This window comes from Lepus europaeus, chromosome 3 (genome assembly GCF_033115175.1).
Source record: "Lepus europaeus isolate LE1 chromosome 3, mLepTim1.pri, whole genome shotgun sequence".
In the NCBI taxonomy this organism is placed as follows: Eukaryota; Metazoa; Chordata; class Mammalia; order Lagomorpha; family Leporidae; genus Lepus; species Lepus europaeus.
Genome location: NC_084829.1, coordinates 104,728,508 through 104,751,422, shown reverse-complemented (window position 1 = coordinate 104,751,422; position 22,915 = coordinate 104,728,508). Strand labels below are relative to the sequence as shown.

Here is a 22,915-nt window from a genome sequence, read left to right as displayed (position 1 = left end):
CTTCTGAGACAGTTCCCCACTATTGTGTCTGGAAAGGCAGTGGAATTGCCACCCACATGAGAGACCTGCATGGAGCTCTTGGCTCCTGGGTTGGCCTGGCCCAGCCCTGGCTGTGGTGGCCGCTTTGGGGAGTGAACCAGCAGGTGGAGGATCTCTTCTCCATCTCTCCCTGTTCCTCTGACATTCTTCTCAATAAATAAATAAATCTTAAAAATAAATTCTTGGGGTCCTCCCCTGCCCTAGGGAATCAGAAACTCTTAGAGTAGGGGAGGTCCCAAAATCTGTTTCAAAAATATAAAGCCCACCATTCTTCCTGATATTCTCACCTTTATTTCAGAGGAAGCCAGATCATCAAGGAGGGATATAACTGGTCCTTAGTGCAATCATTCAATTAAATTGACTAAATGCCGTTAGTCTACCATGGGGTCTGTGTAAGAAAAATCACTCCATGATTGTGAGCATCTACTTATGTCTCCAGGCTACTGCGTTCTTGTATGTCAGGCCTCATGCGAGGTGCTCTCAGTGCACCACTGAAATTCAACCCTGCCCCATGAGGAACAGTGTTCCTACTTCACAGAGCAGGATACTGAGGCCTAGGCAAGGTTCACAGCTTGTAAATGACAGTAATAGATTCAAACCCAGGTTTGTGTGATTTTTAAAGCCGGTAGCCTTACCCCACTGGGAAGGCAACTGGGGGATTTCCCACTGTGCACACACTATTTAGCCTTAGCATCTGCTTTTAATCTGAGTCTTGGTTTTAGCCTTATTCCCCTCTTTTATTTTCACTTGACCGATTTCCACAGGCATTTACTTTTATGCCATTGTAATAATATATTTTTAATAAACTGCCTCAAATCCTTTTTTGGATTTATATTCCATTGCGGTATAAAGGGAAATAAAAAAGCTCTTTGAAATCCTGTAGTGATTACTTATACTTAATGTTGGCTGGGTTTTTCCTCGTGTTATTTGCCTCTATTGCATTTTCAAGTTTGTGTTCTAGTGTACATACTGCTTGAGTTATGAACTAGCCAGGGAAACTCTTCTGTTCTCCACTGCGTCTGCAGTGTCTCATTAAACACAACAGGTAAGTTACTCAGGACCTGGTGTCACACGGCCATCCAGAGGGTACTGTGAACCTCCCTGCTTTCAGGTGACGCTCATGGTATCGCTTAGTGTGGGCCAACAGGACGTGGTTTCCCTGCGTCCTCCTTTAGGTCTGTGTGGTGTCAGGGTGCCAAGTTTTGTGATCTCATCACCTTTTTTTTTCCTACTCTAGCAAGCTTTTGTTGTTTCTTTTTTTTTTTTTTTTTGACAGGCAGAGTGGACAGTGAGAGAGAGAGACAGAGAGAAAGGTCTTCCTTTTGCCGTTGGTTCACCCTCCAATGGCCGCCGCGGCCGGCACACCGCGCTGATCCGATGGCAGGAGCCAGGTGCTTCTCCTGGTCTCCCATGGGGTGCAGGGCCCAAGCACTTGGGCTATCCTCCACTGCCCTCCCAGGCCACAGCAGAGAGCTGGCCTGGAAGAGGGGCAACCGGGACAGAATCCGGCGCCCCGACCGGGACTAGAACCTGGTGTGCCAGCGCCGCAAGGCAGAGGATTAGCCTATTGAGCCACAGCGCTGGCCTTGTTGTTGTTTCTAACTTTTGCTTACTGTCTTGCTGGGTTATAATAGATGGCCCAAATGCTTGGGCCCTTGTACCCGTGTGGGAGACTGAGGAAGCACCTGGCTCCTGGCTTCGGATGGGCGCAGCTCAGCCCGTTGTGGCCAACTGGGGAGTGAACCATCGGATGGAAGACCCCCCCCCCTCTGTGTAGCTCTGAATTTCAAATAAATAAATAAATCTTTTTTTTTTTTTTTTTTAAAAAGCTCATCAACACCTGTGGCCCTTCAGAAGCCCCTGTTGCTAACACTTTCAGAGGTTTAATTAGCTGACACAGAAACGTTCACATTCCCAGGCAGACCTGGCAAAAGGTGATCTCTTAGATTGACGAGAAAGATGGAGGAGAAAGAAAACCAAATTAAGTATCATTTCATGTGAGTTGGGTGTTACTATGTAATACATCTTTCACTTCTCTATTTGCAGATTCCAACCGTTAGTGCAGCTCAAGTAGGTACAAGCACAAGTTAACAAATATTCTTTGAAAATTTTTGCTTTCAAATTGTACATAGATAAAAAGACCAGGGCAAAGATTTATTTGTTGGCTTTGTACATCATATTAGTGCCTTCACTGAAGATGGTATCCTTTTAGTATAAGTAATGCAATTCTCTTGCAGGTTTCTTCTCTTCAGAGTTCAGTCAAAATTGATACAAACGTTAGTGAGTCTGGCACATAACAAAACTTTTTAAAGATTTATTTATTTATTGGTAAGGCAGAGCTAGAGAGAGACACACAGAAAGACTGAGATGGAGACATATATAGCAATTACAGGGAGGGCCAGTCCAGGCCAAAGCCAGGAACTGGGAACTCCATCTGGGTCTCCCAAGGTGGGTGGCAGGGGTCCAAGTATGTGGACCCAGGTGCATTTCCCAGGTGCATTTGCTGGGAGCTGGATCAGATGTGGAGCAACCAGGACTCAAACCGATGCTCATATGGGATGCTGGGGGGTCACAGGCAGCGGCTTAACACACTGCGCCAAATGCCAGCCCTCACATAAAGCTTTTATAGTTTATCAGATTATTTGGGAGTAGGCACAACCCAGGGAGGAGAAAAAATTTTGAATTCAAAGTAACAGGTAACAGGTTTTAATTCCTCCAATAGCACGTGCCAGGCTTCTGATTTTTTTCTTTATGTACCTCATATTTAGAAAATAATTTTTACTTACTAACCAATGTGAATTTATTAAAGCTCGGCTTTCTACTTTCATTTATCAACAATTTTTAAGTGCCTATTGCAACACCTGGTCAGAATGACAAAGTGTTTCTAGCAATGACAAAGAAACCCAGTGATGGATCCTCATAGTGAGGAAGTGTATGACTTTTAGTATATTTTGTCAAATATTAAGCACAGACTCCCTTCAATATCTCTTTGGTCTTATGGGGCCCAAATAGGGGCCAGCATCGTGGAATAGTGTGTTAAGCCTCCGCCTGCAACACCCGCATCCCATATGGGAGGCGACACGAGACCCGGCTGCTTCACTTCTTCTTCTTCTTTTTTTTAATATTTATTTATTTATTTGAAAGAGAGAGAGAGAGAGAGAGAGAGAGGTCTTTCACCTGCTGGTTCATTCTCCAATGGCCGCAATAGCCAGAGCTGCGCCAATCCCAAACCAGGAGCCAGCAGCTTCCTCCGGGTCTTCCTATGCAGGTGCAGGGGCCCAAGGACCTGGCCATCTTCTACTGCTTTCCCAGGCCATAGCAGAGAGCTGGATTGGAAGTGGAGCAGCCGGGACATGAACTGGTGCCCACATGGGATGCCGGCAGCGGCTTCACCTGCTATGCCACAGCGCCAGCCCCCACTCCACTTCTGATCCAGCTCCCTGCTAATGCGTCTGGGAAGGCACAGAGGATGGGCCAAGTGCTTAGGTCCCTGGCACCCATGTGGTGGGAGACCCAAAAGATCCAGGATCCTGGCCTAGGCCTGGCCCAGCCCTAGCTGTTGCGGTCATTTGGGGAGTGAACTAGCAGATGGAAGATCTCTCTCTCTCCTCCTCTCTGTAACTCTGGCTTTCAAATAAAAAAAGGGGGGTGGGGGCGTGAATAGAGGACACTTATAAGAATCAAGAGGGTAAGGAAAGCTTAAGGAACAGAGAATCTGGGGTCAGAGGATCCTACATGGGCTACCTCTCTTTGGCAGTTTCACCAAATTATCTGCAAGTTTTTCATACTGTATACTACTTGTATATTTTTAACCTTTCTCACCAAAATCACCCTCCACTGTCTCCCAAGTTTCAGTCTAGTATGGTCTGCTAGGTTACAACAAATGTTTGTGAGATCTCAGTGAGCTCATTCGTGATTGGTAAACGGGAGAATGAATGGAGTGGGAGAACTGTTCTGGCTTCTGGGCAGCAACAGCAGAAGTAAAAACTTTAACCCTGAGGAGGAAAGGAAACAAGTGTTCAGTCACTTCAGCTCTATTTTTAGATAAATAACAGCAGGGCCTGCAGCTGGGGCTCCTCGCCAGAGGACGCCCCGACCTGCAGGACTCAGGTGCCGGCAGGTGGCGTTGCCACCAGTACACACAACCCCTCAGGGTTGTGCTCAGGACTACTCCCTCCTGCTTGTTTTTTGTGCTTTTTAACATCCCCTGGGGCAGCCTTCACCACACAATGAGCTGCTGCCTGGGCTCTCCAGTTGTCTCTGGAGATACAATTACTGTTTCTATTAGTGCTTGAGTTACAAGGATGTACAACTTTTGAGAAGTTTATCCCTAACGTTACTTTGCTGTAAGCATTCGTTACAATCAACATTTTGCAGAACGCACTGTTTGTTATGAACATGTTATCTTGTGTTATAATAGAAATCCTGCATTTTACGCTTAGTGGATGTTTAATAAGTACTGACAGATTATTTATAATTAATTAACTACATCACAGGAATTCTAAAAAGTGATTCTAGGGAATGACTGTGTTGATAATGAACCTAATTACAAGAAGCCAGCCAAGATCATTTGACTCTCCAGGGTAGAGAATCTCTAAAAGTCATTTTAATTTCATTACGTATTCATCACTGCTGTTTTAGAGACACAGAAGCTAACTTTTCATTGGCAAGGACTGAAGTACAGTCATCCATGAGTTCTTCAAGTTGAATAACAGGAAACTGTACTTGTTGTTCAAACCATTTGGCAACTGTAAGAAGCTGCTGATCACAGAATGCAGGTCCAATAAATTGTAATCCTACAGGCAGCCCTTGGCGTGAGAGGGCCACTGGGATATTCACTGCTGGCAGTCCTGAGGGAAAGAAAGAAACTGTGAGTGGATGAGCTCGCCATTACAAGCAGACACCTCTTCTACCTTTCAGTACCAACAGGGCCCAGACCATGTAAGCTATAAAAAGGCAACAAAAAATTTTATCCTATGGATATGCTTTTCTCCCATGCTTTATTCACTTAACAATGTAGCTTGAAAATTACTCTTGTATCAGTTCAGAGACTTTTATTCTTTTTTTTTATAGCTGTACAATAGTCCATTACAAAGTTTTACAATAATTTATTCAATTAGTTCTCTATGGTTTGGTATTTAGGTTGTCTGTAATATCTGACCATGTCACACAATGTCACAAGGAATTGTGACTTTTTTTTTTTTTAAATTTTTGACAGGCAGAGTGGACAGTGAGAGAGAGAGACAGAGAGAAAAGGTCTTCCTTTTGCCATTGGTTCACCCTCCAATGGCCGGCGCGACCAGCGCGCTGCAGCCGGCGCACCGCGCTGATCTGATGGCAGGAGCCAGGTACTTATCCTAGTCTCCCATGGGGTGCAGGGCCCAAGCACTTGGGCCATCCTCCACTGCCCTCCTGGGCCACGGCAGAGAGCTGGCCTGGAAGAGGGGCAACCGGGACAGAATCCAGCGCCCCGACCGGGACTAGAACCCGGTGTGCCAGCGCCGCAAGGTGGAGGATTAGCCTGTTAAGCCACGGCACTGGCGCATGTTTTTTTAGTATCCTTCAAAGTTTCTCAGATAAAGAGAGATTGCTGCATGAAAGGATAAACACATCTATAATTAGATATTGCCAAATTCCCCTGTAATAGTTATAATATTTTGAATTCTCACCAGCAAAATGAGTGCCTTTTTTTTTAAGATATTATTTATTGTTTGAGAGGTAGAGTTACAGAGAGAAGGACAGACAGAAGGGTCTTCCATCTGCTGGAAATGCATGCAACAGCTGGAGCTGGGCTGATCCAAAGCCAGGAGCTTCATCTGGGTCTCCCATGTGGATGTAAGGGCCTAAGCACCTGGGTCATCCTCTACTGCTTCCCCAGGCCATAACAGAGAGCTGGATTTTTTTTTTTTTAAAGATTTATTTGAAAGAGTTACAGAGAGAAGGAGAGGCAGAGAGAGAGGTCTTCCATCTGCTGGTTCACTCCCCAGTTGGTTGCAACAGCTGGAGCTTCGCCGAACCAAAGGCAGGAGCCAGGAGCTTCTTCTGGGTCTCCCACGTGGGTGCAGGAGCCCATGGACTTGGGCCATCCTCTACTGCTTTCCCAGGCCATAGCAGAGAGCTGGATTGGAAGTGGAGCAGCCAGGACTCGAACTGGTGCCCATATGGGATGCTGGCGCCACAGGCGGAGGCTTTACCCACTATGCCACAGCGCTGGCCCAGAGTGCTGCTTTTCTGACAGGTTTGTCAACACAACATGTTGCTGGGCTTTTGAATTTTTGCTAATCTATTAAATGGGAAGTTAACGCATGGTAGTTTAATTCCAGGTTTTAGATCCATTAACTCAGGGTAGTTTTAATTCCAGCACTAGGACAGAGAAAGTACAAGATCCTGAGATATCTTGTTATACCATAGAACAAGGAAGTTTTCCGGGCCAGCACTGTGGTGCAGCGGGTTAACGCCCTGGCCTGAAGCATCAGCATCCCATATGGGTACCGGTTCTAGTCCCGGCTGCTCCTCTTCCAATCCAGCTCTCTGCTGTAGCCTGGGAAAGCAGTGGAAGATGGCCCAAGTCCTTGGGCCCCTGCACCCGCATGGGAGACCCGGAAGAAGCTCCTGGCTCCTGGCTTCAGATCGGCGCAGCTCCGGCCGTTGTGGCCATCTGGGGAGTGACCAGAGGATGGAAGGCCTCTCCCTCTCCCTCTCCTCTCTCTCTGACTTTCAAATAAATAAATAAATCTTTTTTTTTTTTTTTTAAAGAACAAGGAAGTTTTCCAAAATTAACGGGGATAGGTCTAGAGGATGCATACAACTTGATGCAATTTGGCTCCGACTGGCCAAATTGAGCATGATTTGACCATCAAAAATAATGATTACAGTAATTCCTTTTAGTACACCACATATAAACAAAAAGAAAAGCTCTTCTTTGGAGACATCTTCTAGCTAATACCAACAGGAATGACAGAATTAGAGATGTTGGCATTTGGTAATTCTTTAGACGGTGATTTAATTCAGGTCAGAATGATCAATGGCTGCTAGAACTGGATTCAAAATTACTGAGCAGTGGCTTATTCACCGGGTATCCAAGCATCGCTTATAAATTGCTTTTAAATGACAAAAAGCAATGATGTCTCTTGATAAGGAGAACATATAGCAGCTACCTCCTTAACAAAGTGTTCAACTTAGTTTCCCAAAGTGGGACAAGCTGCTATTAACTGTTTTCTGATGGGAAGAGTACATAGTATTTCTGCCAAAAAGGTTTAGCTAAATCCAATCAGAAGTTACCAATATGATAAATCCAGATCATGAGTGGACTTCGTAAAACACAAATGGACTAGACTCTTCAAAGAGTCAGTGTTATTTAAAAGAAAACAATTAAAAGGTGGAGGATTTCTGATCAGAAACTGCAGGACAGAAGAAAGTGGCACACTAGGTTTTTTTTTTTTTTTTTTTAAACAGACAGTGAGAGAGAGAGAGAGAGAGAGAAATGTCCTTCCACTGGCTCACCCCCCAAATGGATGCTCTGGCTAGTGCTGCGCTAATCTGAAGCCAGGAGCCAGTGCCTCCCCCCAGTCTCCCATGCGGGTGCAGGGGCCCAAGCACTTGGGCTATCCTCCACTACCCTCCCAGGCCACAGCAGAGAGCTGGACTAGAACCTGGCGCCAATATGGGATGCCAGCACCGCAGGCGGAGGACCAGCCAAGTGAGCCATGGTGCTGGCCCTGGCACAGTAGTTTTAAAGTGCTTAAGGCAGGAACTATTGAACCAGATCTTACCTCCAGCAAAAAACTAAAACAAAAAGATACCTTCAAAAATAAAGCAGAATCAAGACATTTCTGAAGGAAGGTTAAGAATTTGTCACCAGCAGGCCTATCCTAAAAGAGTGGCTAAAAAAAATTTCTCTGAACAGAAACGAAGTGATTAAAAAGAACACAATAAGTAAAAGCATGGGTAAATACAGTAGACTTTTCTTTTCCTCTTGAGTTTCCTACATTATAATTGATGATTGAAACAAAATCAGAGGCCAGCACTGTGGCAAAACGGGTAAAGCTGCTGCCTGTAGTACCAGCATCCCATATGGGCGCCGGTTTGAATCCCTGCTGCTCTACTTTCCATCCAGCTCTCCACTGATGGCCTAGGAAAGCAGTAGTAGATGGCCCAACTGCTTTGGGCCTCTGTACCTGCGTGGGAGACCTGGAAGAAACTCCTGGCTTCTGATAGGCCCAGCTCCAGCTGTTGTGGCCATATGGGGAGTGAACCAGTGGATAGGAGACCTCTCTCTCTCTCTGTCTAACTCAACTTTCAAATAAATAAGTAAATCTTTAAAAAAAAAACAACAAAATCAGCCAGATATAGTTCTAAAAAAAGCAAGAGGCTCTAGATTTTAAAAAGATATCATGGCTGGCGCCGCAGCTCACTAGGCTAATCCTCCGCCTGCGGCGCTGGCACCCCAGGTTCTAGTCCCGGTTGGGGCGCCGGTTCTGTCCCGGTTGCTCCTCTTCCAGTCCAGCTCTCCGCTATGGCCCAGGAAGGTAGTGGAAGATGGCCCAAGTCCTTGGGCCCTGCACCTGCATGGGAGACCAGGAGGAAGCACCTGGCTTCTGGCTTCAGATTGGTGCAGCACCGGCCATAGCGGGTGAACCAACGGAAAAGGAAGACCTTTCTCTCTGTCTCTCTTTCTCACTGTCTAACTCTGTCAAAAAAAAAAAAAAAAGATATCATAAATAAATGTAATATAAAGGGCAAAACCTTTTTTTTTTAATTTGAAAGAGTTAGAGATCTTCTATTTGCTGGTTCAATCCCCAGACGGCCATAACAGCCAAGGCTGGGACAGGCTGAAGCCAGAAGCCAGGAACCCCATCTGGACCTCCCACAGGGGTGCAGGGGCTCAAGCACTTGCCATCTTCTGCTGCTTTCCTAGGCCATTGGCAAGGAGCTGGGTCAGAAGTGGAGCAGCCAGGATATGAACTGGTGTCCATATGGGATACCTGCATGTATAGCTTTACCTGTTACACCATAGCACCAGCCCAAGCAAAAACTTTAAGATATTTTTGGGACAACTGATAAAATTTGAATATGCATTATATTCGGATTCTTACTGAATTATTGTTTTCTTAGGTGTGATAACGGGATTGTAGTTATGAAGAATGTCTTTATTCTTAGAAGGGTCATGCATTTGGGGTAACGTGTCATGGTATCTGAAACGTTCTTTCAAACGAGTGAGCAAGAAACACTGAGTGTGTGTGTGCATAGAGACAGAGACAGAGAAAAAGAAAGTAAATGAGGCGATAAGTTTACAAAGAAGAATTCAAGAGGAGAGCATGTGGGTATTCATTATACTACTTTTTCAACTTTCCTATAGTTTTGAAAGGTTTCAAAACAAAAGTTAAAAACATACCCTTTGAGAGTAGGCATTTGGCATAGCAATTAAGACGCCACTCTGGACACCCACACCCCATATTGGAGTACCTGGGTTCCAGCCCAGGCTTCCCGCCAGTGAACACCTGTGAGCAGCAGGTGATGGCTCAGGTCCTTGAGTACCTGCCACCCATGGGAGAGACGCAGATTGAGTTCCAGACTCCTGGCTTTGATCTGGCTCAGCCCCAGCTGTTGCAAGCATTTTGGATGGGAGATCTATGTCTGTCTCTCTTTCTGCTTTTCAAATAAAATGAAAATAAATAAAAATGGAAAAAATACACATGTGAGTGTGTGTGGCAAGTGTGTACATGCACACACATTCCAAAGCATCATGGAATACCGGTTACTGCTTTTAGCCGATGATCTGTCTAGATCGTAAGCTGAAGACGAGGCTATCTGCTTAAGAACTGGAAGAAAGCCAGAAGGTTCTTGAGGGATCCTCACCTGCCATATTTACAGCCTGTGTAAAAATATCGTCCTGAGCACTTCGCGTTCTGTTGTCTTCTTGGATGAACTCCAAATACGGCACTGCCTCTCTTAAGGTGGTGGGAGTTAACAAGATATCCACTCCAGAGTTGAAAACATTCACAAAGTCATTAGCAATGAGGCGTCTCACTTTCTGTGCTTTGATGAAATAATCCTCATAGTTTCTGCAGAAAAAAAAAAAATAGAGGCTCTGGTAAGGGCTTTTTATATTTTTCCTTGAATCAGTTCTCTCTCACGAGGTTTGTTAATGAACCCCTTGACTCTTGGCTTTTATGAGCAGGCATCACTAAGATTCCTAAGAACACACACAGATGACTTTTGTCCAACTGTAACGTTATTCTAGAAGATTGACTATCTGGAAATTGATCAGAATTCACTACTAAATATAATTCCACACTTATAGGGGACTTCAAAAAGGTCATGGAAAAATTTCATTAAAAGATAAGTGCTTTGGTGCGAATTTGAAATCCCTGTGTAGTTTTTCTCATGATACACATGAACTTTGGAAGATCTCTCAACATGCACAGATTTCAAATATTTTTTGCACCAAAATACATTTATCTTTTAACTCCATTTTCCATGAACTCTTTGAAGTCCCCTCGTGTAATCACAAAATATTAACACTTCCAGAAACATCACTAAGCCAGAACATTCATTTGCAGGTGAGGAAAATCAAGTTCATAGCAAGTAAGTGTCCTCTGAAAGTTACGGAGATAGGGAGTGGAACAGGTGGATAGACCACAGATCTCCAGAGGCTCACCCCAATCTCCTATTATAATATTTTATTTCATCTATAGAATGATGATAGGTAATTATTTTGAAGACTCAGAGGTTTTGCCAAATTCTAACATGCCATCTGGATTAGATGCTAGGAAACACTCTCAGGAGTAGGTCCTAGTAGAATCTGGAAAAAGACATTGAAGAAAGCATGCAGTGTTTGCAGCTTTGTATTTTAGGCATAGTCTAGGAATGAAACATTTGGGATTCAAGAAAAGATCCTCACTTGACTGAAAAGGGAAAGAGGAAAAAGCCAAACATAGGAGTAACCATGGCTAAAGATGCAAACCAAGGAAAAAGAAAACTTTAATTTTTATTTTGCTTTTAAATTTATTTGAAAGGGAGAGAAACGGAGACAGACAGATCTTCCATCCACTGGTTCACTCCCCAAATGCCTGTAATAGCCAGGGCTTGCCCAGGGGAAGACAGGAGCCTGAAACTCCATCTGGGTTTCCCGCATGGGTGGCAAGGCCCCAAGCACATAAGTAATCATCTGCTGCTTCCCAGGGTGCGCATGAGCGAGAAGCTAGAACTGGAAGCAGAGCCAGGACGCAAACCCAGGCATTCTAATACGCAGTGCAGAAGTCACAGCAGCATCTTAACTGATGGGTCAAATGTCCCCAGGAAAACTTTTTTAGATCCTTCCGAGGTTGTTAAAGAAGGCTGGCAAAAGAACTAACTGTTGTAAATCTCAGTTAAACTGCAGAAGTGGAGGTAACAATTCCAGCCCTACCGAGGACCACCTAAAATGATATGAAAATGTGAAATGCTTCTTACCCAGAAGAGTTGCTCTAGAAATTCCTCATCTATCATTTGCTCTAGATTTTCTCAAACTATCATTTGATTACAGAACATATAGATGAATGCAGGCATCTCATAAAATTCACACAACAGTAATGGCAGTTGGTCATTTGAATACTGTATTAATAGCAATTTAAAAACCTGGATTTTATTAAAAAAATAAATAAAATAAAAAAAAACCCTGGATTTTATAAAACTAATGTTTTCTATTAAATTTATTCCTACTTAAAATATGCTTCAAAATTAGAATTTCCAGTTCCATATGTGATAGAGTGATGGGGATGGGAGTTATCTTGACCTCTTAAAACAACCAGAAGGGATGGTGCCGTGGCTCACTTGGTTAATCCTCTGCCTGTGGCGCCAGCGTCCCATATGGGTGCCGGGTTCTAGTCCCGATCTTCTTCCAGTCCAGCTCTCTGCTGTGGCCTGGGAGGGCAGTGGAGGATGGTCCAAGTGCTTGGGCCCTGCACCCCATGGGAGACCAGGAGGAAGCACCTGGCTCCTGGCTTCAGATAGGCACAGCGTCGGCCGTAGCGGCCATTTGGGGAGTGAATCAACGGAAGGAAGACCTTTCTCTCTGTCTCTCTCTCTCTCCCTGTCTAACTCTGTCAAAAAAAAAAAAAATCAGAAAACTGGATAAAATATATGAAAACTGTTTTCAGACAATAGACCAAAATGATGCTTAAGAGACAGAATTTGGAGAGCAGGAGAGTAAATGAAGTAGGGCCCTTGATTTCTCCACCTTAATGCCTAGAGGCAGTTTTTGGTCTCAGTCCAGAGAGAAGGAACCTAAACAGACCTAAGCAGAGTTGGGAGACAAAGACAGGGAGCTGAAGTTCAGGGAGAAAAAGATCATGAGAGGCCGGCGCCGCGGTTCACTAGGCTAATCCTCCGCCTTGCGGCGCCGGCACACCGGGTTCTAGTCCCGGTTGGGGCACCGATCCTGTCCCGGTTGCCCCTCTTCCAGGCCAGCTCTCTGCTGTGGCCCGGGAGTGCAGTGGAGGATGGCCCAAGTGCTTAGGCCCTGCACCCCATGGGAGACCAGGATAAGCACCTGGCTCCTGCCATCAGATCAGCGCGGTGCGCCGGCCGCAGCGCGCCTACCGCGGCGGCCATTGGAGGGTGAACCAACGGCAAAAGGAAGACCTTTCTGTCTCTCTCTCACTGTCCACTCTGTCAAAAAAATTTAAAAAAAAAAAAAAAATGAAAAAGATCGTGAGAAATTGTAAAGTAGCGAGTAAGAGGGAGTAGCACACAGAGAGCGCTCAGCATGCAGAGAGATCCCTGTGCCTGTGTGAGAAGAAACCTCCAAAGCTTGAGAAAGGGTCACCAGAAGGCAGCAGCCAAGCAATTCCTAGAGCCCATAGGGGCTGGAAATAGCAGCTAAAGTGGAGAGAGCTGGTATTACATGTGGCATATAGTAGAATCTCAAGGGTATTGCCTTAAAGTTGAGTTCAGTTGGCCCTAGATTGATGGATTCTTTTGGGGGGCAGGTGTTACGGTGCAGCAGGTTAAGCCAATGCTTGAGATCCTCATATCCCATAATGGAGTGACAAGAGTCCTGGCTATACTGCTTCTAATCCAGCTCCCTGTTAACATGCCTTGAGAAGGCAGCAGATGATGGCCCAAGGACTTGGGTCTCTGCTACCCACGTGGGAGACCCAAATGGAGTCCCAGTCCCCTGGCTTTGTCTTGGCTTAGCCTCACCTGTTGTGGCCATTTGGGGAACGAACCAGAGGATGGAAGATCTCTGTCTCTCCCTCTCTCTGCCTTTTGAATAAATAAATAAGTAAGTAAGTACATTTTTGGAAACAAACAAAACATTCTTTGAACTTATCCTAACAAAGCACGAAAGGAAGACTTGAAAAGGATCTGATAGCATCCAAGTAACTATATCCTACAACAAAGTTCAATACTGCAGGAATGTAGCAAAAGCTCAGCACGTGACAATGGAAAATTTGCAATGTCTAGGTATGTTAAGAATCAGAAAATATGACCCAGAACAAGGGGGAAAAAAATCAATCATATATAAACAGACCAGAGATGACAGAAATGTTGGAACAAACAGATAAGAACATTCAAATGGCTACTGTAAAGTATGTCCTAAATTTCAAGAAGGGAAAAGAAAACATAAAATGATGTACCAAAGAATAAAATGCTTTCTGCCCTTGAAGGCATGAAGGAAAAAATCCTAGGAAGCACTACAAGCAGCAGTACAAGCAGCACTTTTGCTTTTCCACACTTCTCATGTCCCCTTGCACAAAGACTTGGTGGTAGGAAGATGTATCCTCTTCATAACATATTGAACGAACATACCTTGATGACAATCTAAGCAAGGACCACAGTAGTCTAGAATTCTTTCTTGGTGCAACAGATACAGTACAAGGGAAAACTAAGTTGACTCACGTACGTTTTTAAGAGACAATGGTACAACTCCCTGCTTCAGTCTCTTAGCAGTGAGCTAAGGCGACAATCATAGGCACAGGACATTTTAATGAGTCTAAAATCCTTCAGGCCTTACTACTTAGATTGTACTAATTATTTTCCTTCAGTGACAATGTTTTTTCTTCTTTGCTTTTGAATAACCAGGAACCGAAAGTGCCACACAGAGATCCTTTTCTAATTCAGGTCATAAAGATTTTGTTTCATTAGTAAAAATTTTGACTGGTAAGACCTGATAGACATTTGACTACTTTACTCTGGGAGCTTCACAAATGGAAAACATTCTTAAACTGTTTGTCTTACTCTTTTAATAAGAAAAAGTTTCCCGAGAGAATTCGTCCTCTCACCACATCATTGAACCCTTCTCGTCTGGTTGTGGCATACATGGCTTCAGTAGACACATCAATGTCACATCTGTGACCTGGAGACAAAAGAGATAAACATTGCTAGAAAATGAAGTACGATTTTGCCTGAAAAGTAGGCCTAAATTCACATTTTCTGTGACCAGTATTAAATGGTTTTTTGCCCAGAATCAAAGCTTTATTGAAAAACTGATGCCAAAATAGGAGGTCGTTGTTGTATTCCTTATAAAATCAAGTATAATTACATTGTCTTGCTAGAATGACTGCACTGAGATAGGGCTTTCTGTGAGAAGACACAACCCAGGAAGCTATGTGGGTCACTAGTGTTGTTTTCTTCTAAAAGGATATCCTCCTGTGAGCCTGGCCTTCCCTCCCATAGGCTGGCACACCACCACAGAACGCCCCACACAAAGAACCTCTGTCTGCACACCACGGCAATCTTGTAGCAACCTGGACACTTTACATCCATAATACCCATAAAGTACTACTTTGGACTTTGAACTAGCCATTTATTAATGCTTCTTCTTTTTCTCCTTCCTGGGCGGATGTAGTAAATCTGTAGCCAAAGGCATGTTGGCTGTGGTCTGGCTGCCTCCAGCAACACCCTTGTGAGAGTGTATGAGCAGGTGCTTCACATTCTCAAGGTTAAAATTTGGGGAACTTGCCCTTAATGGTTCTTCTTTGTCTGCCTTGTGACAGACTGGTCACAAGGACTGCTCATAGAGAGAAAAGAAAACTACCAAGAAAGATACTTCATTTCTTCACTCCCCTATCCATCCATCCATCCATCCATCCATCCACCCACCCACCCATCCATCCAGTTGTTTACTGAGCTCCTACCATGTGCCAGGCACTGCATTAGAAGGGCTGAGCACATGAAAGTAAAACTATACCTTCAAAATATTCATAGTCCAGAGAAGTGAAATGAACATAAAAAGATATTATAAACATTGAAAGTATAATGCTAAAAAGACAAAGGTAAGATGATTCACTGATTTGCTTTTCTGAATCACTAATAGTATCTCAGGCAATAGCTATTTTCATCACTAACAACTAAACCTTTCAAATATCTGAGATCCAATAACTATTCAAGTCCCCACACAACCACCTTACCATATTCCAGCCCATCAAATCTTGCCATATTTGATGCCACTTCTGATGTGCACAATACATGGTAGCAGACAATTGAGTAACAGGTGTGGGGCAGGGACACTTCTTTGACTTTGGCTCCCTCAGAATCAAAGAGATCAGCAGCTTTGGACCAAAGAGAGCGTACTTCAGGTGACAATTCTGGTACAAGATATTCCTTGCAGAAAAAAGTTAAGATACAGAAATTGGAACGTCTATATAGATGGTTTTATAAAAATGTGTACACCAGGACCTTTGGCAATATGTGAAAAAAAATGATGAAACTGCTGGTACGTAACTAGGAAAATCAAACTAACAGTGCTAATGGTGTGGCAGGCACAGTACTAGGTATTATAAGTTGGGCCTAACAACTTTGTGGTTGGGAGATCTGGTTAGGGAATTTATATTTATTAAATATCCATTATGTATGAGGACCGCTGCTAGGTGCTTCTCAAAGGCTCTCTTGCTTACTGCTTTTGAGAATCCCATTATTTGTGGGTTTTATCACCGTCATTTTATAAATGGAAAATTCTGAGACCAGAGAAGCGAAGTCACTTTGCTAATGTTGCTTAACAGTTAAGTACAGGATCTGGGATTGCAAACTCGGTCTGTTTCTGCAGCTGTAATGGAAGACTTTAAAGAAGGCAGTGTTTCTCTATGTCAGCGGTTTCACCTGGGGACAACTGCTGTCTCCTTTCCCCAACCAGGGAACATCTGGCAATGTCTGCAGACAGTTTTGGGCTGTGGTGGTGTCCCTGGCACCTGGGGCAGAGGCCAGGGCTGCCACTAAGCATCTTTCAATGCACAGGGCAGTCTCCCACAATAAAAAGTAGCCAACCCAAAGCATCCACTGTGCCAGGGCTCAGAAACCTCATTATTCTGCAGAACAACATTCTCCTAAAAAGATTTCTGAAAGGCTTAAAACACTAACAAATTGCTAGGCTTAAAATTTAAAAAATTTAAACGTCAGCAATTTAATATTAATATATATTTTTATTTATTTGAAGGCAGTGAAAGAGAGAGAGAAAAGAGAGAAATATTCCATTCACTGGTTCACTCCCCAGATGGCTGCCAATAGCCAAGTCTGAGCCAGGCCAAAACCAGGAGACAGGAACTCCATCCTGGTCCTCCACATGGGTGGCAGGAGCCCAAGCGCTCGGGCCATTATCTGCTACCTTCCCATTAGCGCTAGGAAACTGAATGGAAGAAGAGCAGCTGAAACTTGAACCAGAACCCCAATACGGAATGAGGGCATCCCAAGTGGGAGCCTAACTTTCTGAAAGGTATGAAAATGAAGTTACCTTTGGAATTCCTATACATAGTTTGCTCACATCTGTCAAACTGGGAAGCACGAATGACTTTACAGGATCTTGTACCGTGGTAGAATCTTTGGGGTCATGTCCAGCCAGTACACCTGTAAGGAAAAATACTGATGAGTAACAGACATAATTGTCTTAGGGTGAAACTGTTTCAAAACTATATAGAATCATATAAATACCCAACACAATTGCTGTATCATCCACACATCTGGTTAAGATTCCTGGCACGTCCATTGAATTCACCAGGGGAATGAGACCATGACGAGAAACTAAGCCGTAGCTTGGTTTGAAACCAACGAGCCCACAGTGGGCAGCTGGATTTCTGGTGGATCCTCCTGTATCTGATCCTAAAGCTCTGGAATGTAAATGGAATTCTTTTTAGAAAAATGATATATCTCTTATTGAACTTAGAATGTACCTTTTAAAAAAAAAAAAGGTTAATTCTCATTTACTTAAAACACAGAATGATGGGGGGTAGGGGAGAGAGAGAGGGAGAGAGAGATCTGCCATCTGCTGGTTCACTCCCTGAATGCCTGCAGCAGCCAAAGCTGGGCTAGCCCAAAGCCAGGAGCCTGAAACTCCATCCAGTTCTCCCACATGGGTAGCAGGGGCCAAGCACTTGGGCCATTATCTGTTGCCTTCCAGGCACATCAGGAGGAAGTTGGATTGGAAGCAGAGGTGTAGAAGCTTAACAATACTCACGACTAGAGTCTACTTTTTAAAATGTTATGTTTTTTTTTAAAGATTTATTTTTATTTTAGAGGTAGAGTTATAGACAGAGAGAGGGAGAGACAGAGAAAGGTCTTTCATCCACTGGCTCACTGCCCAAATGATGGCAATAGCCAGAGCTGTGCTATCTGAAGCCAGGAGCTTCTTCCAGGTCTCCCATGCAGGTACAGGGGCCCAAGGACTTGGGCCATCCTCCATTGCTTTCCCAGGCCATAGCAGAGAGCTGGATTGAGGAGCAGCAGCCGGGAGTAGAACCAACGTCCATATGGGATGCTGACACTGCAGGTGGAGGCTTAGCCCACTATGCCACAGCGCTGGCCCCTAAAATGTTATGTTTTTAAAGCATATTTAGGCCAGATTATACAAAAGTAGTGTAACACATGCTCATCTCCGAGAACTCACAGAATTCAGAAAAGTGTAAAGGTATAACTAAATATTCTACTACCCAGAGGCAAACACTGTTAATATTTTAGCATATTAACTTCAAGTGTTTTTGAAAAGCATTTTTTATTATAATTGAGATCATTCTACAATCAATTTCCATTCTTTAATGCTTATCATGAACCTTCACTGTGTTGTTAAAACTACAGAAGATTTAAAGTATAACAATTTATCATAAGCCACTTCTATCAATAACATACAAATCTTATGCTTCCTTTGATTTTACTTGCTAGTTAAAATAAATTAATGACAAACTACAAACCAAACAGAAACTCAGATAGAGCCTTTCTGCTGCTTGACTTAAAACTGGATAGAGAGGTGCTACAATTTACTTAAACACTACATTGCTTCCAATTACAATAAGAACCATGCAATTAATATCTTTGTAACAAACACCTTTACAAACCAATCTCTGCTGATTATATTTTAGGCTAACTTCCTTGTGAAGGAACAGAATTAACACATATATTGTTGGGGCCAGCATTGTAGTCTAATGGGTTAAGCCACTGCCTGCAATGCTGGCATCCCATATAGGAACCGGTTCAGGTCCCAGCTGCTCCACTTCCAATCCAGCTCCCTGCTAATGTGGCTGGGAAAGCAGTAGATGGCCAAGTACTTGGGCCCCTGTACTTACATAGGAGACCTGGAAGAAACCCCTGGTTCCTGGCTTCAGCCTGGACTGTTGCAGCCATTTGGGGAATGAACCAGAAGATGAAAGATCTCTCTCTCTTTCTCCCCCTCCCCCCATAACTCTGACTTTGAAAATAAATAAATAAATAAATCTTAAAAAAAAAAGATATATGTTGTCAAATTACTTGTCACAAATATTATGCCAATTTATATTCACAATTGTAATGAATCAGATTGTTTTTAAAAACATATTTGAGAGGCAAAGAAAAAGAGAGACAGAGATCTCCCATCAGGTAGCTATTCCCCAAACACGAGCAATGGCCAGGGTTGGGCTGAGGCCCAGCCCAGTAGCCAGGAACTCTCTCCAGGTCTCCCAGGTAGGTAGGTTGGAAGAACCTAATTACCTGGGCCATTACCACTGAGTCCTCCCGAAGTCTCACTGGCACAAAGCTGGAGTCAATGGCCAGAGCTGGATATCAAACCCGATTACTCTGAAGTGGGATGCAGGTGTCTTAACCACCGGGCTAAATACCAGCTCCTTCAGATTTTGCTTTAATGTTTCAGTACTATCACTGAGTACACACAGTTGAAAATATTTTTAAAATTTGATAATAAAGCTTTGTTAATATGCATTTTAATAACTTCTCATATTTGTATGTATTTGCATTACCCAACTATGAAGAATATGTTCATTTCTTTACACAGTTACCTACAGAGGATGGCTTTTCTTATTTAAACAGACAAGAAAACTAAACTTGGGGACATTATGCTAAGTAAGCTAATCACAAAAGAGATACTGGATCATTCCATTAGTGACGTACATAGAGTGATGGAATTCAGAGACAGAGAGTAGAAGGGGGCCTATCAGAGGCTGAGAGGAGGAGAAAATGGAGAGTTACTGTGGAATGGTATAGAGTTTCAGTCCTGCAAGATGGAAAAAGTTTGGGAGATCGGTTGTACAACAATGTACTTAACATTACTGAACTGTACACTTAAGAATGGTGAAGACGGAAACTTTTATGTTATGTGCATTATAAATTACTAATTGAAAATAAAATTTACAGTCCGTGTTCAGTCTAACAGTTAAGATGCTGGTTAAGATGCCCACATCGGTGCCGGTGCTGTGGTGCAGTGAGTTAAAGCCCTGGCCTGAAGCGCTGGCATCCCAAATGGGCGCTGGTTCTAGTCCCGGCTACTCTTCTGATCCAGCTCTCTGCTATGGCCTGGGAAAGCAGTAGAAGATGGCCCAGGTCCTTGGGCCCCTGCACCCACATGGGGGACCAGGAGGAAGCTCCTGGCTTTGGATCAGTGCAGCTCTACCTGTTGTGGCCATCTGGGGAGTGAACCAGCAGATAGAAGACCTCTCTCTCTGGCTCTACCTCTCTCTGTAACTCTTTCAAAAAAATAACAAAAAAAGCCCACCTCCATTACTGGAGCACCTGGGTCTAATACTGGGCTGTGCTCCCACTTCTAGCTTCCTGCTAATGCAGACCCTGAGGGGCAGAGGTGATGGCTTACATAACTGAGTTCCTGCTGCCCAGATGGGAGACCTGGATTGAGTTTCCAGCTCCTGGCTCTGCAACCTGCCCTGCCTCTACCCCCAACACTGCAGGCATTTGGGGAGTAAACTAGTGGACGGCAGCTCGCTCGCTCTCAAATAGTAAAATTTTTTAATTAAAAACTATTTCAGAGGAAACAAAAAGGTTTTCCTGATTAGAAAAGTAGTACATGCCTACTGCAAAAATTAAAATATATAACTACATGATGTATCTGCATAACACAATGTTTTTCTTAACAGCCTTCACATATACTATTATTAATTTTGATATATATTCACCCAGACACTTGCATACAATGACATACATATATATGTAATTACTACTGTTAACAGAAATGGGTCATACTATATAGTGTTCTGCAACTGTTTATCACTTCACAATGTACCTTGGATAATCTGTCCACGTTACTACACAGTGCTCTATCTCATTCTTTTTAGTGGCTGCATAGTATTTCAAATATCTTCCTGTTTTAAAAACTATTATAAAAGAAACAAGTCAAAAGTGAGGAAACAGAAGCAGGATGGTTTACAGTTTGGGATGCATCCAATCTGAAGTTATGTTCAATCTGTGCTTCTGTTGATTGTATTTAAAGTGGAGCTCCTAACGATCACATGGCATTTGGGCTCCACAGAAAATGCTAATTCTCTTTCCTTTCTTACCAAGTGCATTTAAGCTGCAGAATCAGACTGCTGCTTTCACAATTTTAAAAGATACATCTACTTATTAGCATTCACTGACGGCTGTGTAGAAGTGAAACCTGCATTTCCATAGGAATTATGTGTCAAAATGCCATCTTCTCAGAGCACATTCAGAAAGATGAACACTAAGTGGGATGAGTTAGAAAAAACAGCACCTAGTCCTGCAGTCCTAGCTTGTCAGAACCTCATTAATATTAATGCAGTGCTATAAAATTCCACAGAGATAAAATGAAATGGTTTTACTTGTTAACAAGATTTCAGGAAAACTTAAAAAAAAAAAAAAATCTGAAGAACCTAAATCTCCATAGCTCGAAAAACTATAAATAATTCATTAGTTGCAACGCCTGGGAAAGAGCTTGCTTTTAGTGGATAATTAAGGAGATAAAATACATAGAGCATTACTGAAGAAACACATCCAATTTGGTTAAATTGAGACTGATAAATATAACATCCATATTTACTTATTCTTCTTTAGGTGTTCAAGAAATGCTTTATAAATGGGACTTCAAGTATGATAAGTGAATTCCTACCAAATACAAAGAATAACAACCAATCAATCCCTAACAAGCTTAAAAACAGCACTGTTTACTGATAAACATTTTTTAATTGCAGATTTATGGAAACACTATTTTAAACATCCATTAGGAACATTTTTCCCTTTTCTTCTCTACCCCACCCCCAGCCTTTGTTTTCTTGACAAAGTCAGATTTAGCTGAAGAATAGACTATTACTAACAGTTTAGCTTGGAAGCATTCAACAATAGCCATGCAATGTTGGTCCCAATACAGGTATGTGTATAATCAGCAGAAGAGAATAAATTATTTAAAAAACGAAATTCAGTGAAGTCCATTTCTGCTCAATGCTTCATTCTTCAAGAGGCATAAAAATCATCGTTTTAAGAGAATGGGATAATATAAAAAAAGTTTAAATATTTTAAATTCAAGTTCAATGTACAAAATACACATAATGTGCTGTACAGTTGAGTGCATTTATAAGACACAGTCTTGATATACCTTTGAGGACAAACAGCTCATGAAATAGAAAAACACCAAGGTTTGCGCTAGTCTGCTGTTGGATTTTCCATGCAGTTCATGACTATTTGCTGTTGGATGAGTTTTAAAGCACACAGAGAAAAAAAACCTCTTACGCAAAGCACGTGAATGCTGATACGGCAGCCGCGCTGCCCCCAGAGCTTCCTCCAGTTATGAGCCAATCAGAATCATTCTCATCGCGGGGCTTCTCCTTCCTCTTTTCTCTATATTGTTTTGAATAACTCCAGGGGTTTTTAACCGGCCCAAACACTCCATCTGTGCTTCCAGATCTGAGATGAACAAGAAAAGTGAGGTACCTGGGGAAAACGCTTACGTTATGTAAAATTCTCATCTTCTGAGTGTGCTCCTGTTATTTTCTTCTGACACTTGTTGAGCTTTAATGCTCTAAACTGTAGCTGGACCTAGAACATGCAAGAAACCTGCTCAGATGTAGTTTATGTAATTAAGACAGCTGGGGAGGTAGGAGATGGGAAAAACATCTGTGATAGCCAATAGAGAAAACTAGGCTGGGAAGAAAAGATTGTATCCCACCTGAATCTCCAGTTCAACTGGCCAAAGATAATTTCTACTCTTAAGTTTAGCCTGTTAGGATGGCTTTGGAAGGAATCTCTCCCTTAATTGGAACTTTTAAGAAAAGCATTGTAAGTGGAATGCTAATAACTTATGTTTAATTACTTGGAAATAATTTTATTCTTAGACTGTAAATTCAAAAACTATGTAAAACACTTTATACCCTTTACCTAGCTGCACCTGTTGTTAAAATTGTATCCCATTTGCTTTATTGTTTGCATGTTCTATGTGTATGCGCGTGGGTGTGTTGATATACACATATATACACTTTTTTTTTCCTAAACCACTAAAGGGTAAATTATATATGTCATGGCAATTTGCCTCTAAATACTTTGGTATATATTTCCCAAGAATAAGGCTTTTCTATTAGCAGTCATAATACAGTTATCAATCTCAAGAGAATTAACACCAATCTACCTTATCTAATCTAGTGCATCTTCTCCCCGTTTTGTTGGTTGATCCAGTAAT

General features: G+C 42.8%; 1 protein-coding gene and 1 pseudogene across 1 annotated transcript in view; both read right to left on the bottom strand.

Annotated features, from left to right (window-relative positions):
- Nucleotides 1-3,209: 3,209 nt before the first annotated feature.
- The window catches only part of QRSL1 (glutaminyl-tRNA amidotransferase subunit QRSL1), a 30,453-nt gene continuing 10,747 nt past the window's right edge, over nucleotides 3,210-22,915 (bottom strand). Inside the window, exons 5-11 of the mRNA XM_062186561.1 lie at nucleotides 21,973-22,146; nucleotides 16,948-17,123; nucleotides 16,751-16,863; nucleotides 15,435-15,627; nucleotides 14,263-14,380; nucleotides 9,898-10,103; nucleotides 3,210-4,889 (exon numbers count right to left, since the gene is read on the bottom strand). Of these exons, the coding sequence (XP_062042545.1) occupies nucleotides 4,666-4,889; nucleotides 9,898-10,103; nucleotides 14,263-14,380; nucleotides 15,435-15,627; nucleotides 16,751-16,863; nucleotides 16,948-17,123; nucleotides 21,973-22,146 (1,204 nt within the window). The 3' untranslated portion in view covers nucleotides 3,210-4,665. The remainder of the gene's footprint in view (nucleotides 4,890-9,897; nucleotides 10,104-14,262; nucleotides 14,381-15,434; nucleotides 15,628-16,750; nucleotides 16,864-16,947; nucleotides 17,124-21,972; nucleotides 22,147-22,915) is intronic.
- On the bottom strand, nucleotides 14,390-15,074 carry LOC133756095 (small ribosomal subunit protein eS27-like; annotated as a pseudogene).